Source organism: Lemur catta, chromosome X (genome assembly GCF_020740605.2).
Source record: "Lemur catta isolate mLemCat1 chromosome X, mLemCat1.pri, whole genome shotgun sequence".
Classification (NCBI taxonomy): domain Eukaryota; kingdom Metazoa; phylum Chordata; class Mammalia; order Primates; family Lemuridae; genus Lemur; species Lemur catta.
Window position 1 is genome coordinate 63,575,690 of NC_059155.1, and position 18,203 is coordinate 63,593,892.

At 44.2% G+C, this 18,203-nt stretch overlaps 1 protein-coding gene across 7 annotated transcripts in view; it reads left to right on the plus strand.

The window, feature by feature from the left end:
* GPM6B (glycoprotein M6B) overlaps window positions 1–18,203 on the plus strand; it is a 149,294-nt gene that overhangs the window by 117,922 nt on the left and 13,169 nt on the right. For all 7 annotated transcript variants that reach the window (XR_006731563.1, XM_045537550.1, XM_045537552.1 and 4 more), the window contains 2 exons: window positions 15,965–16,151; window positions 17,743–17,899. Coding sequence is in view for 6 of the 7 variants with exons in the window: in XM_045537550.1 (XP_045393506.1) it covers window positions 15,965–16,151; window positions 17,743–17,899 (344 nt within the window). In the remaining variant the exon portion in view is untranslated. The remainder of the gene's footprint in view (window positions 1–15,964; window positions 16,152–17,742; window positions 17,900–18,203) is intronic.

The window sequence follows — 18,203 nt, forward strand, 5'->3', positions numbered from 1 at the left end:
CTCCAAACTGCTCTGACGCTTGGGTTAAGATGGCCATAGAAAATGCCAGAAGTCTGAAGAACACCCCCCTCAGATGTGGACTATGGCAGAGAGCCTGGAGGAATGTTGGTGTTTTGCAGGAAGCTCAAGTGTTGCGATTTGCATTTCTGGGAATAGATCTCTGAGCAGCCACAAGGGTGGAGGACTGAGAGGAGAGGACAAGCACTGCTGGGGCTCAGGTGGCACTGTTCCCATCTGTGCATCTGCCCAGGTGCAACCTCAAGCGGGCCCTGGGAACTATAGCGTTTGTCCCCTGGGTCCTGCTAGGGCTGAGGCTGGGACTTGTCTCATGGATCCACTTTGTAAAGGGACACCTGTGGGTATGCGAGTCCTGGGAAATGCTACTGGATTTTTGTCATTTTTCTTCAATGTCACTCTTCCCTAACCTAAGGTTATAATGCCACCAAGTTTGAGGTCTTTTCCAAGAACACTTGAAATGTATGTAAAGGGGGGAAAAAACCTTCAACTTTCTGCACGTGCTGTCTCTGGTTGGGTGTCGGCCGTAACCGCTGGGCCGGTCGCATGCAGGGTGTGATGGCGGTGCCCTGTGTTCCCAGAGTCTGGTTGCAGGAGCTTTCTCGGCTCATATGGCCTGAGCCACAGGAAGCTGTCGGTCTGTCCTGTGGCTTCCAGTTAGTCAGGGTGTTTCCGGTTAAATGGAGGTATATGGTGAACACGGGTGTATGCGGCTTGTAGCTCCGGTTCATGCTGTAAAGTTCCTGCGGTTTTTTAAAGCTCTTCGCATTTTGTTTTCTGCTGTGTACCAATGATTTCATTTTCAAATCACCTGTGGTTTTCACGAAAATGCGCCATATTATAGCACTTAACTGTCTTATAGCTTATTTCCCAAAGACGACTATGTCAACCATGATATATACATATAAAGAAGTTCTGGATTGTTTACAAACGTTGAATTTTTTTATCTGCTATGTTAGTGTATGATTAGCACTTGATTACGTAACAGTGACGTCCTGTGTCTTCTGTCTCAGGTCTGCTCCCCGTCTGAGAGTAGGCAGACAAAGCAGACCGGTCAGTATTGAGTGCTAATCTAGAGCTTGCTGGCAGGCACGACATCTGCTTTTAGGGACACCCACTTGGATTATTCCAGACTGAGTATTTCTCGGTCTTCTAGAAGCAGTGACATCTGGTCTTGCTGCCTTTAATATGCCCCTTGCATTGTATGTTTTCAGTTAGAGTCCTTTAAAATTAATATTTTTTTGAAATCTTTTGCCACCTTTAAATATACCTGGAGAGTTCCTCTAAAGTAGGTGAAGTTGGCTCCTTGGGTCTTTCCCACCTCCCCAGGCTATGTCCTTTTGGGTGCCCGGGCTCACTGTCAAATGAGCCACACACACCCAGAGTGTTTCCCTGTCTAGGAAAATCTTATATAAACTGGCTTTGGTACTGAGCAGAATGCTCCGGTTGTCAGTCACTTAGATGGGATGAGGTTTTCTCTAAAGATCATCATGCTTGCATTTTATCTGGAAATTTCCACAAACTGTGTTTTCATCACAAGGAATAACTCTGGGGATAAAATGTCAGGCTGGCAGGTGAGATAATGGGATTGAAACAGGCCTTTCCATGTCTTGAAACAACCTTGTTTACGTTCATGTGTTATTTTGCCAGGGGTAATAAATGGAGATTCCTGTGAGGACTTGACTTAGATCAATCAGGCTGGTCATGCCACCCACTGTGTTTCTGTGAATAAAGTCTTATTGGAAGCAGCCATGCCCATTCGTTTGTCTGTGGCCGGTTTCATGCTCCAACAGCAGAGTTGAGAAGATGCAACCATACACCCTGCAAAACCAAATATATTTACTATCTGGCCCTTTACAGAAAACAATTGCCAACCCCTGACTTAGAGTATTGCATTTTAGCACACTGCAATTTTTTTTTTTTTTTGCACTTTGCAATTCTATCTATTTATGTTAGGCAACACCTAAAAACTTTGTTAGTCACTCACTTTCCTAAAATCTTTTCCATCAAACATCCCTCCTCCTCTGCCCTCTAGGCTGCAGAAGCCTTGCTCCCTGTGGGCTATGGGGAATCCTGCTCATGGGCTCTTAACTAAGACTCAGACCTTCTTCAGAGGATCTCTTGGTTCCTTCTGGAAGCTCACCCTCTCTGGCCTCTTCCAGGTCCTTCTCTGAGTTCCTACAATAAACCTAGTCCTGTTAAATGGATGACACGAGCTACTTTCATCTAGTGTTCTCTTCAGTGTACTTTAGCAAGTTTTATTTTCTGTGATATATAAAAGATCATTTATGTTTCATTAAATGTAGTATTGGGGGTCATGTCTTTAACACATTAACTGCCATGTGAGTTGTATTCAACTCAGGCTAGTTTTGAGCCCCGGGCCTCGTGAAGCAAAACCCTGCAGTTGGGTCGTGAAAATCTTACTTGATGTGCTTATTTTCTTACAATTGATATTGACAGATTAATTCTAGAAACATGGATTAAATGAATAGAAGTCAATAAATTTCAATTTTCATTAAATTAGAAAGGATCTTTTTTTTTGAAGTTTTTATTCTATTTTCATAATAAAACACCATGGCCCCAAGGGAAAAAAAAATTTTTTTTCTAGTGTGCCAGTCAATGTATTAAGTGATTTTGTTTTCTTTCCTTTTTTTTTTTTTTTAAAGTATGAGGCTCCAGTGCCCAGAATCAGAAAAATTTAGATTCCAGCCAGGCACAGTGGCACACACCTATAGTCCCCGCTACTCACTTGGGAGATTAAGGTGTGAGGATCGCCTGAGCCCAGGAGTTTGAGTCCAGCCGGGGCAACATAGCGAGACTCTGTCTCTGTTTAAAACATTCATATTCCCAGGCTTCACCCACCTTCTCTGGCATGGGTCCCAGGAATTTGGCCCATTTGAATAAGCCCCCCAGGCAATTCAGATGCACACTGAATTTTGACCACCACAGCTATATATATAGAGGATCATAACCTTGGTTAAGAAAATAGCTGCTCATTGCGTCTTTGGTAAAATGTGATTTCAGTTCAAGATACCTTTCCAAACAATATACACTTGAAAGTCAAAGGCAACCTGTATATGTATTTATTATCAAGACACTTCTAGCCAAATGCCCACATCTTTGGCCAACAGTACTATTAAATTTGAAGCAAACTCCTCTTAATGTGATGTTTTTATATTGTCAGTGAATCTTTGTATATAAAAACAAATGCAAAAACATTCTATTGTAGAGCTGAGGTGGTATGTTAGTTATCAATTATTGCATAACAAATTCTTCCAAATTTAGTGACTAGAAAAACACCACCCTATGTTATCTCAGTTCTGTAGGTCGGGAGTCTGGGCTCAGACTGGCCATCTCGGGATCTCTAATGAGGTTGCAGTGAAAGTGTTGGCTGAGGCTGCAGTCTCATCTGAAGGCCTGACTGGGGAGGGATCCGTTTCCAAACTCATTGACGTGGTTGTCAGCAGGACTTGGTTGCTCGGGGCTGATTGGACTCAGGGCCTCAGTTGCTTATGGACTGTTGACTCGAAACCTCCCTTGATTCCTTGCCACGTGGGCCCTCCATAGCTACTTCATGACAAAGCAGCTGGCTTCATCAGAAAGAGCAAGTGAGCAGGTAAGAGAGCATGTTAGCCAGAGAGACAATGCTAGCAGGACAGAAGTCATGGCCTTTTGAAACCTAATCAGGGAAGTGACATCCCACTGCTTTTGCCATATTCTAGTCCTAGAATAGACCCTCGTGAGGCATTAGACTCTAAGCTCTCTGTGAGCAGAAGTCCTCGTGCCTTACTCTGTGCTTTGGCCTGGCTGAGTGCCTGGGACCATGATGGCACTCACTCATAGTGTTGAACGATGATCACTTTATTTTTAGCACCCGGGACACATGTGGCTTTATATGACATTGTACAGTTTTAGTGTCCATTGTGTACATGGCTGGTCTCCAGGGCCAGGCTGGTTAAGACCTTGCGCTCTGCAAGTTGCACAGCTCCTCAATAAGTATTTAAGTAAATTAAGACTGGACTGGCCAGTCGAGGTCTTTAGGATTATCTGCATGTGACTCTAAATTAGGAAAAAGCACATAAAGAGGGTTAACTTTGTTGAATGAATGAATTTTCTCCAGTAAGAAGTTCTGAGCCTGGGCTTCACAGTAGAACCCCTGGAGGAAGGGGGTCTTTTTAAAATCCTGAGGCCACATCCAGACTGAGTCCTTCAGAATCTTGGGGCTGAGGCCCAGGCATCAGCATTCTTGAAAGGTCTCCTGGTAATCCCACGTGCAAGCCAAGGTTGAGAACCACTGCACTGGACCAGCATTTCCCAATCAGGGGAGTTTTTGCCTTTCAGGGGATATGCTCAGGATGTGCATGACTGAGGATGTGCTACAGGCATCTTGTGGGGAGAGGCCAGGGATGCTGCTCCCGTGCAAACGACGGCCCTCTCCACCAGCAAAGAATGATCCGTGCCAACAGTGCCAAGAGTTGAGAAGCCCTGGGCTAGACCTACACTTTGAGTCAAGAAAGTGGCTCTCTAAGTGAAGTAGCAGACACTCAAATGGAGTGGCTGTGTCCCAGATGTTAAGCTTATTGCAGGCACAGACAGCTTGATCAGCCTGGAATATTATGTACAATCTATTTATCAGTGCTTTCTAAAGAGAAGCATGTGCTTTTAAAAGACACAAGCACATAAATACATTTAAACCTATAGATACATATTTATGCAACATATACCCCACACACCACACACATGCATGCGTACATATAAGCATGTCCTCTGAACACCCTATGTGCATAGACACATACATGGGGCTTATGAGTGTGTTGCTGTGCTTAGAGGAACAGGTATGTTCTCATCATGGCCTGACCTTTCTTTCCCTCACTCGTGCCTCCCGTGCTCTGCTGCCTATCTAGTAGAGGTCCTCAGCCCTCGGTGCAGAGGATGCCTCTGCCCTGCCTTGCTGCCGGAGGGCTTCTGTCACCCAGTGCAGGCAGCTGCAATCGCAGGATGTGTCCCCCAGCCCACCCAACCAGGTCAAGGTGGGTCCTGCCTTTCACCACCAATCCTTAGTTTCCCAAATGGCTTCACAACCCTTTTAGACTACTAGTGTCTTGTGTGAAAATCAATTTTAACAAACAAGTCTTCTCAAAAAACTTTCTTGAAGTATAATCAACATGCACACACTGCATCTCTTCAAAGTGTCTATGTGGTAAGTCTTGACGAACGAGCGTGCTCGTGAGAACAGCACCACGGCAGGGTGGCGATGTGGCCGTCACTCCCTGCGGTTCCTGAGGCCCCTTGGTAATCCCCACCCAAACTCATCTCTCTGGATTAGTTTGCATTTTCTAGAAGGGCCCTTATGAAGATTTGTTCACATAAATTCTCTCACCCTAGAAAATGTTGTGTGACGTTGATTGATTAATAGCTCCATGGCTTTGTGCGATTCTTATCCTTCCTGCTTCCATTGAAGGCCCCCGCCCCCCTGGAATAAAACTCAGAAAGACCCTTTCTGCTACCACCTACGGCTGAAGAGTTGAGTTCGCACCCACTCCGATCCGGCCTACGCACTGGTGGCACGTTCATCTCTTGCAAGCACATCTCGGATCACATCACTCGCCTGCTCACATGCCTTCCCTCTGTCCCCACAAAATGACAGCGTGGAGGCTGCAGGCTGGCTTGGATGCCTCCCGTGGGTGGACGGGGAAACCTGCCTCTCTGGCTTCTCCCGTCACAGCCCTGGCATCCTTGATAAACTCAGCCACCCCCCGGATCTCCCCACATCCCCCGTACCATGTTGGTCCTGCTCTCCTTCCCTTGTGCTATTCACGGGAACCCTTCTGTTCTTCAAGTCCTGTCCACCTCCTACCATCCGTAAACCCTTTCCTTGGCAACCCACGCTGACTGAGGAGACCTGCCCCTACCTCACTTCCCGTGTCCCTGTGTCACCTCTCTCTTTATTCCACTTTAGGGATATTTACGTGTCTGTGTCTTACCGCTCCCTCACCCACCCCAAGGATCAAAGCCAGGAGGGCACACCTGCGGCCCTCAGCACGGTGCCTCACACGTGTGGCAGCCATTCCACAGACACTCACTGAATTGAATGGAATCCAGGAAAGCAGAGGTGCCGTCTGCTTCCAGATGGCCAAGGAAGCTCAGTGCTGCGAAAGTGCAATACTACAGATAGTTCCAGTTCTCAAATTTCTGGTGTATTCTCCAGATCTCCCTGCTCTTAAAATCTGTGTTGTCTGGACTTAGCGTGAGCTTCCCCTACTCCCCATTGACCCCCTCCATTCCTTGCCCCGCCACTTCCCCAGGCTAAGAGCACACACGTGGCCTGTGGGAAAACCAAAGCCATTTCCCACAAAAGGCAAAGGCAGAGACTAACAAGTATCTGTTTCTTGAATCTGTTTATTCCCAGCCATGTAAGTGCATCTTTTATATAATCATTTATCTTCTGCTCATGCCATATTGCAAATGTCGGAGGCCAATCTATTTTAAGACTTTCACGGTGTGCCACAAAAATGAAAATCCCTTATTAAATAGATTTTAGGACGAGCTTTTAAAAGGATCTCCCGAAAAGCAATTCCATTTCTATCATTAGAAATAGGTTCTGCATTCTTAGCATTGCATAGTTGAACTTTTATGTCTAGGACTGTAAGAAAGTCAAGAGAGAACTGAGAAGCAACCTATCATTTAAGTGATCTTGCACTTTGCTGTTCAATAGGGAGTCCCCTGTGAATTGACTTCATGATATCTTCTTAATGCACTGTATTAGTGGTTCACAGACTTTTGGGTGTTTTGTTGTTGTTGTTATCGTTTTTTTTTTTTTTTTTTTCCAGGCAGAGTCTCACTCTGTTGCCTGGGCTAGAGTGAGTGCCGTGGCATCATCCTAGCTCACAGCAACCTCAAACTCCTGGACTCAAGCAATCCTCCTGCCTCAGCCTCCCGAGTAGCTGGGACTACAGGCATGCGCCACCATGCCCGGCTAATTTTTTCTATATATATTTTTAGTTGTCCATATAATTTCTTTCTATTTTTAGTAGAGACGGGGTCTCGCTCTTGCTCAGGCTGGTCTCGAACTCCTGAGCTCAAACAATCCGCCTGCCTCAGCCTCCCAGAGTGCTAAGATTACAGGCGGGAGACACCGCGCCCGGCCTTGGATGTTAAAAAGTCTTAAAAACAATTGAGGACCCCAGAAAGCTTTTGCTGTGGGTTATACCTATAAATGTTTTCTACATTAGAAATTATAACTGAGAAATTTATCATTTAATAATAAACTTATTTATTAAAAATAATAAACCCATTATATGTCAACCTAAATAGTGTTTAGGAAAGATAACTATTTTCCAAAACAAAATAATACTTTAGTGAGAAGAGTAGTACTGTTTTATATTTTTGCAAATCTCTTTAATATCTGGCTTAATATTAGACAGCTAGATTCTCACATCTGCATTCATTCAGAGGCATCTTGGAGTATCTTTCCTTGGTTGAAGTATATGAAGAAAACTTAATCTATTACAGGTATGTAGTGGGAGAAGGGAGGAGTATTTTAACGGCCTTCTCAGATAATTATAGAATTCTTGACACTACACCAAAATTCAGTACGTGATGATTTCTTACAGGCTACTTGTAATGTGGAATCTGAAACTATATCAATCTTTTCATATTCTGTTCTGTTAAAATTCATTGCTCTGTCTCACACTTTGATTGGCTCTCATATTCAAGAATGATTTTGTAACATTACATATTAGTCATGTAGAAAATATTGGTCCTCTGAGTTATGCACATCTTTCAAATATTGACACATTTCATTAAACCATATCAAAAAATCCCACTTGTTAATATCACCACTGATTTCATCGAGAAGTCTAAGATTGGGAAGCTGTCAGTCTCACTATGGCAGGTACAAGTTTTCCAAGTTGATTGGCAACAGATACTATCAGTTGTTTTCTTTGAAGTGACAGGCTGCTCACTTGGTTCATTTTTGAGAAAATTTCTGCCAAATACCCAAGTCTGAAAAACTATAGCTCATCAGGCATTCTTCCAAGGAAAAAATGGTGTTCCACAAAAAAAAAAAAAAAAAAAAAAGTGCTAGTATGGCTCATAACTCAATCATGCAAGAGCTCTTCTTCCACCGGCGCGTGTTGGTGTGCAGCAGAAGGCCTTTCCTTCCTCCCATTTCATCGCAAAATATTCAAAAGACATATACTTAGGGGTTGAGATTTAATACAGTTAATGATTTTTTTACTGCATCAAGGACCTTTTTAAGTGAAACTGGCTTTTTATTTCTTTCCCTGCAAGTGCGTGGTGGTGAAGAATGTGCTGCCGCTCAGTACACTGTGCTGCCACCGCCCGATTCGCGCTAAGGCATCAGCAGTTTCACTGTGCAAATGTCAACGCGGTGAAAAAAGTAAATAACATCTTGACTCTGTTATAAAAAGAGTTCTGACTTTGCAGACCTCCTGAAAGCGTCTCCCAGGGCTGCACAGACCATCTTTGAGAACCCACTTCTGGCTCAGACTGGGGCTGGTGGCCAAAGCAGACCTGCCTATACAAAAATCTGCATTTTAACAGGATCCCCAGGGGATTGATATGCATGTTAAAGTCTGAGAACAACTGCCCTTCAAGGGGTCTACAATGAGCCTTTCCTGTAAAGGGCCTGATGGTAAATATCTGTGGCAACTATTCAATACTGCATGTGTGGCTTGAAAGTAGCCATAGCCCAGATGTGAATGTATGAGCGTGGCTGTGTGCCAATAAAACTTTACTGACACAAAAATTTGAATTTCATATACTTCTCAGATGTCACAAAATGTATTTCATGAGTTTTCCAGAAATGTCAAAATCATTCCGAGTCTACAGGCCACACGGAGAGACGGATTTGGCCTGTGGGCCACAGTTTGCTGACCCCTGCGTTAGAACGTTGGTTCTCAAACTTGAGTGCTTACTGGAATCAACTGGGGAACTTAAAAAAAAAAAAAAATAAGACAAAACTTTCTAATTCCTGAGTCCCACCCCTGGACATTCTGATGTAATTGGTGTGGGGTGAAGCATTAGGATTTTTAGATACTCCCCAGATGATTCTTATGTACAGGAAAAAATTGAGAACTTCTGTTCTATAATTTTTTTTTAAAAATTAATTTTTTAAAGGATTTCTTTAAAATTTTAGAGCTTGGCAGTGTCACCAGATATCTGAGACCAGAATTGTACATTGTAACCTTACAGCAGGGTTTCTCATCTTGGCACTATTGACATTTTGAGTGTGATCATTCTTTGTTGGGGGAGGTTGTCCTGTGCATTGTAGGATATTTTGCAGCTTCCCTGGCTTCTCTCTACCACATTGCAGTACCAACCTCTCAGTTGTGTGACCAAAAATGTCTCCAGACATTGCCAAATGTCCCTGGCAGGCCAAATTGCCCTGGTTAAGAACCACTGGTCTAAACAATGTATACATTTTTTGCTTATGCTATCTCAGGGATTTTCCACCTTGATACTATTGACATCTGGGAACAGATAACTTTTTGTTGTGGGGGATTGTCTTGTGCACTATGGGATGTTTAGCAGCATCTCTGGCCTCTACTCACTAGATGCTGGAAGCATCTAATCCCCCAGCTGTGACAACTCAAAGTATCTCCAGACATTGCCACATGTCCCCTGAGGGGCACAATCACCCCCTGTTGAGAACTGCTACTTAGCCAGCTCAGAATCTGGGAGGCTTCTGTCGCTGACATTTGCTTCTGCTTCTCTTAAGCAGGATTCTATCTGCCTCCATTTTCCTGTTGTTTGAAAGTTGTGAAGCTTGATTCCTGTGCCTTTTTAATTTTGTGATTCATTAGGAATCAGTAATGTAGCAAGGAAAGCCTTGTGTAGAGGGGTACGTGGGGTGGGGATGGGGCCGGGGGGCTGTGTGTGTGTGGTGTACATGTGTTTGTGGGTAGTGTGTGAGACATTCATTCCCTGGGGAAGAATCCAAGTCCTTGTTCCTGTTGGCCCCCCCTCTGAGCTAGCATTAAATCTGCAGCCAAGATCACAGACAACTTGGGCCAATCACTTGGCCATTATGAACTCACAGCCATGGCAACGGCCATCCACAAGCCTGAGGACAAAAGGTGTTTTATTCGGTTGTTCCGCACAAAAGGTTCTAGGGTTCTACTTGGAGACAAAATAGCCATTGAGAGTTAGAAGCATTGATGTGTATTTTTTTTTCTCCCTACTATGTGGTGTATATTTAAACTGTCTTAGGCCAATACACCCTGGAGTTTTTGTGTGAATCAAAACCTAAAATTCTTTTTAGCCAGAGCCCAGCGAGGTGAAGGCTTACGATATTAGTCCAACAGAGGTTTCAGGGGTTTGGTGAGAGGTATTGAGAATTACTAGTAAAATGTGCTAGAAAGCCTGACATTGATTATTTTGCATGAGTAGATCAGTCCAAAAAAAATCTTCCCGTGTTTTTTCTGGTTCATGTTAACCAGCGTTGTCATTGCTGGTTTGCAGTTTGGGAAAATTCAGTCTGTGGATTTATAGGAGTGTCCAAGAAAAGCACTGGTCTTCCTTAGCTAGCATAAACTTTTACAGCGTGGGGCTCTGCTGGTACTTGGCACGACCCCCACATTTACAAACTCCAGCTTGCCTATGACTACTGGGGACAGCCTGAACCCCACAGATCCACCTCCTTTGTAGGCACTCCCAGCCCCGTGGGGGCGGTGGGGGAGGGGTGTTTGAAAGTCTGCTCTCTCAGGTGACTATACACCTGTCTACTCAGGCCCTGTCTACAGCATGGCATTGCACTAAAGCATCCTTGAGGCAAAAAATTCCAAGGCTAACAGTACTTGCTTGGCTTAGAAAAAAGGCACTCTAGTTGCACCCTTTTCAGGACAGCTGGACGACTTGGAACATTTCGTTTTTCTTCACTGCGGCCCCTGGAACTTGCCATTTGATTTGCAAGTGGCTAGAGTGTTATGGCCAAACCTAGTGGGCCATGTCCTACGGAGAAAGCACCACACACCATTTAACATGAAAGCAGGCATGTCACAGGGAACTCAGGATGCCACATCTAAGACTGGGAAGATGAGACTAGTGGCTAAAAGTGGGCTTCTCAAACTTTCATGTGCACACACATCGCGCTGGGGGGTTGTTAAAACTCGAATTCTGATTCAGCTGGTCTGGTGTGGTGTCCAAGATTCCGCATTTCTCACAAGCTCCAAACTTCAAACCTTCCCTGTAACCTGGCTGTTCCCACCCCTGCCAGGGCTGACACCCTCACCCGCGACTCTGCTTCTCTGACAACATCAACTGCACAGACCTCTGAGAGATGCCAACACCAGAGATGATGGGAACAGCCAGGTTACAGGGAAGGTTTTCTTTTGTTTGAGGGCTGAGCTGTGCCTTCAAATGAACCTACGCTGACAGTCTTAGTGAATCACAAATCATCTTACTTTGGTTCTTTGGTTCTGTTGAGTATTTAATAATTAACTCATTAGCCATGGATAGTTCTTCGTAGCCTGATGTCTAATATCTTGAAGTTCATCGTTTCATATATTTTGCCTACTGTTTATTTCGGACAGGAGGGTAAATCCGGTTTCTGTTCCTCCATCTTGGCCAGAAGCCGGGAATGGTTTTATGAGTTAGATTTTTACTGTAGTGCGGTTTGGCTGGCAGTGAAAGAAAACAGATGGAGCTGACATAGTAAAGAGCTTGCATGATTCTTTAGGACGGTAGTTCTCAAATTTGACCATACACGAGAAGCACCCAACAACAGACCTCTTAAAACACAGATTACTGGGTCCACCCCCAGAGTTTCTGATTCAGTTGTTCTGGGGTGGAGGGGAGGCTAAAATTTGCATTTTTAATATGTTCCTACATGATGCTGATGCTGCTGGTCCAGGGACCACACTCTTGAGCACCAGCCAGTGCTTCCAGATATGGGTCTGCGAATGTTTTCTGTAAAGAGTTATTAAAGTAAATATATCCGGCTTGTCAAGCCATGTAGTCTATTACAGCTGCTCAACTCTATCCTTGTAGGGCAAAAGACACAGACAATTTGTAAATGAATGGGTGTGGCTGTGTTCCAATAAAACTTTATTTGCAAAAATATAGGCCATAGTTTGCCTACCTGTGGTTTAGGAGAGCTTTGAGCATTGACTCTGTGATGGATACTACGGTGGGGTAACTCCTACTCCCTTTCAGAGTGAAGGGGAAGTCATCAGTTCTCCTGTGGACATGTCTAGTTCCTTGATACAGAGTTTGATGGGTTTTGCACTCAGAACAACATGGTAGACGAGGCCATGTCTACCTTTCTAGGCTGTGTTTGTATCTAACGTTAGGAAATAAAACAGAATGCTGCTGTGCACATGTGAAGGGGAAAAGACCCCCTCCCACATATATATGTCCAAGACCAGTGACATAATTTGCAGCCTGGTATAAAATGAAAATGATGGCATCTTTGTTCATAAATGATTAAGAATTTCAGGATGGCAATAGCAGAGCATTAAACCAAGCCCAGGGCCCTGTGTGACTACGTAGATCGCACAGCCATGAAGCAGGCCTGGACACGTCACCATCATGGCCTCTGCCACATACACATCTATATGGATTTCAAGTTAGAAATGCTGTTTATGTGAAGGCACTGATAGCATTGATATCCACTTTAGAAAACATATTTACCTTTTTCTTACTAACTTTGTGCAGCACTTTTGGTTCCTTTGGGATGAGTATGTGCTATGTAATCAAACTGCCCCGTATTTAAAGATATCTTGAACACTGGTGAGAGGTGGCTTCTAGACTGACACAGAAGGTACAGTGGGGAGTGATCCATTTATAGATGATTGGCTATCCACCACACATGCAGTTTTTACCCTGATGATAACTGGTCAGCCAAGCTTTAGGATAAGCTCTACATCCAGCTGTATTACTTCCTATATATTTTCCTCATGCCATATGTCACAAGCTTCTAGTCACATTGGCTGGCAGGATCTGTAAGAGTTTTATCTGTGTGAGGGGAACAAAGATGACTAATATGGTGATTTTGGTTCTGAAGGAGCCAGGGTTCCTACAGCCACAAATAAAATCATCTACAAATGTAAGAGCATTGGTATCTGCTGAAAGAGTACAATTTGTCAAGGTGATCCCCTAAATTCTTGAATCCCTGGTTTTCTCTGCTATTAGAAAACTGCATCCGCAGCATGGAGTATATGGAGTCCTTGAGGGATATAAATTGGAGGGAAACTTTACCTTGATCTAGTGTTGAATTTAGGACTGGACAGCATCATTTTTCTAACCCCACTTGTCTTTTTGAGCCTGGGAGCAGTTGTGCTCTTTCTTTTCAATGCTCTAACCCTTTGGATGAAAGATCGTTTGAAGTGGCAACTGTGGATTTGGAAGGATGAGTTCTGTCATTAACGGGCGAGTGAGTACACTACACCATAACACCTAACCCTAACTCCAAATGATGAGAAAGGATGTGGGTTTGGTAAAAGTATATATACCAAAAATATTCAGAAATGAATAAGCATTTTGTCAGGTTACATATTAATGTCACCATGTCCACCGTTGAAGTCTTCTGCATACTAGGCCTTTCTATAGAAAGCCTTTCCTGACCCCTCTCCAGTGTGAATCATGCTCCCTTCTGTCCTTCTGCTCCCTCCCTTTCCACCCTCCATCTACTGGCTCTCTGGAGGTCTGGATCTTCAGCCTCATCATGCTGTACTAGAATAGTTGTGTTACTTGTCTGCCTGCAGTATTTGATTTATCTTGAAGGCAAAAAAAGTGTCTCACTTCATATTATATTTGTATCCCCAGTGCCAAGCACTGTGCTTGGTGCCAGTAGGTCTTCAAAAAGTACTGAATTAATGAAACTCAAAGTAATCCATTATAGAAAATCAAATACCTGGTGAGTCAAAATATATCTTCCAAAGCAGTGTTGTGTGATGATGAAATGTCCCATATCCACGCTGTCCAATATGGTAGCCACTAGTACATGTGGCTGTTGAGCAATATGAAATGCGGTTAGTGCAACTGACACCCTGAATTTTTCATTTTATCTAATTTTAAATAATTTATATAGCCACTATATTGAACCGCACAGTCCCAAGGCTACACATCTCTGTTCAATAAGGACAAGACATAAAACTTCGTCAGCCAGGAAAGCTGTCTTGTTCTTAACATTGTCACAGAGACTGAGAATGGAAGGAGAGCATGAATGATCCAACACAACCAGGTGTGCTTTCTCTTTATATAATCGGACAACATCAAAGCCAAGGATTTTGGTTTCTCTTGGTTTGGGAACCTGCAGAGAATTAGGACTTCTAGTTGCATTCCTCTCACGTCAGTCCCCAGAAAGTCATATGAGAAAATAAGATTGGGCTCTAACATCCCTGTTCACAAATCTCAAGTGTTTGAGAGATTACGGGACTGAATTGCTAGTGAACTTGAACCCTATTAAGCACTGGATTCCCATTTTATGTAGTTTATCAGCCCGTTTCAGGGAGGTTGGTCTTCCTGAAAACAGCTAGTCATCTTTTGAAATACAAAGAAGCACAGCTTTCTTATGAAGCCCTCACATTTTTTATTTTCCCATGAACTACGGAGAGATCTGGTAATGAGGGTTCATAGTCACTTTCCGTGGTAGGTTTAAGCAAATGCTAGTGTTCAGTGGGATGCTCATCAAAGTGGAAAAGTTCACCTCTGGTGTTTTATGCTGGGTTGTCAGTCCCTGACTACTATGAAGATCATTTGGGGGAAAGAATTTAGCTGGCTTAATGTGCTTGCCCTGAAGTAATGGACTGGTCTTGATTGCTTTTAAACACCATAATGCAGTTAAAGTTCAATTTCCCCGATGAGCCATTTACTTAAGGGTCTGGATAATATAAACTGGGATGGGAGGTCAGGAGAGGTACTGACATTATCCTGAGGCCAGCACTGCTTTACTGAAGCAAGAATGTCTCTGAACCGAAAATGTCACCTGGTTCTGCCCATTGGGGAGGTCTTTATGGACATCCCAAGTAAAAGCTTATTTTAAAAAATGAATAAAATCAAATCTTTTCAAGATTAAGAGTGACTTATGGTTCTTTCTCCTTCATTCCACCTCATAGATGCTCATTTTGTCTTCCCCCCCACCCCTTTCTGTTCCTTTTCCCCTCAACTACTTAAATCTCACGCACCAGCTGTGGGTTCTGACTCTGAACATCAAGGGAAGGGGGCAGATGGAAGCTGGGGTGGGGGGGAGGGGGAGGAGGAGGAGGAGGACTGTGTATGAACTGCTTGTACTGCCTGGGCTGGCATTTTTATTAAAAAGTTGAGGTAATTTGGATATTGACTTAAATGAAACTTGAGTGGACCCACTTGAGTGGATCTTGGTGACTTTGTACTTCACTGAATTAGAGATCAAAATACCCATGACCTTTCCAAAATGATCAGATTGATATTTTTCCAAACCTGGAGACAGCATACTTACTGTATTAGACTCTTCCAGTTGCCCGGGAGGTCAAGGGCTCGGGGAAAGTCATTGGCTGCTGTGGCAGTAGATGTACTTGAAACCTCAGAAGGTGGAGGTTGGAGAAAACCTATTGCTTTTCTTCATGGAGCTGCAGCTTCCTGTGCTCTTCTGACTTTGTTAGTGGAATGAGTGTTACTTCTTATCACTTTAGCCAGGGGTCCCCCGACTGCCAGTCTTGCTCTAGAATTGTGACATACTCCATGATTATTTGTTAGGTCACTGCTCTGCCAATCACTACCCTTCCATACTTTAAGCAGATTAAGTTACATTCCCTCTTGGAGCCTCAGGGTCCTCACCACAGAATGTGAGACCCTGGTTACTACCCTACTGGCCCCTGGGATGTTGAAGTGTTACCACAGAGCATGATAGGGAAAAGTAGAACCTTCTCTGCTAATATGTGGTATTCATGAAGACCAGAAGGTAGTCTTGCCCATAACGGCTGCATTTTCTCTCTTTTGGGTCTAGGCTGCTTCGAGTGTTGCATCAAGTGTCTGGGAGGAGTCCCCTATGCCTCCCTGGTGGCCACCATCCTCTGCTTCTCTGGAGTCGCCTTGTTCTGCGGCTGTGGGCATGTGGCTCTCGCGGGCACCGTGGCGATTCTTGAGCAACACTTCTCCACCAACACCAGTGACCACGCCTTGCTGAGTGAAGTGTAAGTATCTGCTTCCCTTAAAAAATGTATTTCAGATGCATCCACCTCATGACCTTTTCAGAAAGACTACAGTGTGCCCTCCTGGTAGAAAACTGCGGCTTTTAATAAAAGCTCACTATATACAGATGGAAAAAGGTCCATGAGAGAAGGAAAAAAGAAAGGACCACGAATATGGTGGGTGTTTGGGCCTTGGGGTGGGATTTCACCTGGGAATGGCAAGGTGCACACATAGGACATCCCGCACATGGTAGCTGTGGACATGGGGACTGTAACAAGGTGGTAGCTGGTGATGCTGATCATCTATCTCACCAGAGAGAGTTAGCCTTGTCCCCCAGTAACAGACACTACCAGCTTTCTCCCAGGAAATGACCATCCCTGGAATGATAGGAGCCCTGTTGAAGACTGACCCCAACTCAAAAAGTCTATAAGAGCAGCATTTTAATGTTAACTCTTCCGGCAGAAGAAATCTTTTTCTTTCCTTGAATCCCAAAGTTTCACAGTGTTTAGGTGTCTTGTGATTGTGAGAAACTTTTCCACCAGACTGAAAAAGGCATGGATGAATTTTTACAGAATAGTAATGGAATCGTGTTGGAAGAGTCCTTAGGGAATGTTATTCTTTTTTGTCCATTCATGCATGACATCCAAAAAAGGAATGAGCAGAGGAGATGCGGGAGGTTATAAGGAGGGATGGAGCAGGACAAATGAACTCAGTGAGTGCCAACTATGCAAAGAAGAACTTGACCCCAAGATGGACCCTGGGAAAGGTGTACTGAGTTAATTAGCTAGTGATCTCAATCCCTGGCTCTCAAGCTTCTGAGGAGCTTTAAAACTCCCCAGACCAATTAAGTCGTCATCTCTGGGGAAGGGATCCTGGTACCACCAGTAGTTCCTAGCGCTTCCCAGGTGATTCCAATGGACACAGGCTGAGGACCAGTCATCTGGGTCTTTGTCAGCTTTTGTAGGACAAATTTAGTTGTGAATTAACTTTCTGTACCCTAAACCTGCTTGACCTACTATCACTTGTGTGTTGGGACCCTGAATGCAAAGAGCAGCTGCCCAAGTTACTCCTCAAAGAAGCCCTGAGTGCTTACTTAGGGGTTTTATCAGAATAAATGAAGCATGAGGCCTGGCTGTCTGGGAGGCATTCTGATATGGCGGAAAGAACATGGTGTCCATTGGAGCAGGGTTCAAATGCTTGCTCTGCCACTAACTGTGTATCCTCGGATGAGTAGCATAACTCCCTGATGCCTGTGTTTACTTACATGCAAAATGAAGATTCTAACCCTCACCGCACAGGACTTGGGTAAGTATTAAAAGATTACAACTAGGCCCTGCCCCTAACCAAAGGAAATTTCTCCCTTGCCTGGGAAGGTTGTCCATCTCAACTGCAACCGCGGGGCCACCTTGGAAGAGAGGCCCAGATTGCTGGGGGTTGGGCAGGGATGTCTGTCCAGGACGCCCACCTAAGCCATCCGTGGGGTGGGCGATGCCATCACAAAGAACGTCCTCCTCAAGTCCTCTCTCCAGAGTCCAAAAACGTAGTTGCCACCGCACGGTGAATCGAACAGTTCAGGATCTCTTCTTTTCATAGGATACAACTGATGCAGTATGTCATCTATGGAATTGCATCCTTTTTCTTCTTGTATGGGATCATTCTGTTGGCAGAAGGCTTTTACACCACCAGTGCAGTGAAAGAACTGCACGGTGAGTTTAAGACAACCGCCTGTGGCCGCTGCATCAGTGGAATGGTGAGTGCGAACCTCTGGTAACTGATCGTCTGATAAACAGAGCCAAGCCCTTGTGTATTTCCTTGTATCGGGTAAGAACTAGCAGCTCTTTGAGAGTAGACAGCAGCTCCGGGACACAAGTATTGGTCTTACCAATTCAGAGTTAGGACTGTGGATACCTTTAACATGATATTGATAATAAAATGTATGGCTGGTAGACTTAAAGGTTTCCCTTATCAGTGTACAGGTAATAAGGGTACTGAAGATTTTTCAGATGGCAAGTTCCTACTATAGATAACTTTCACATTGTGTCAGTGCTCCCCTT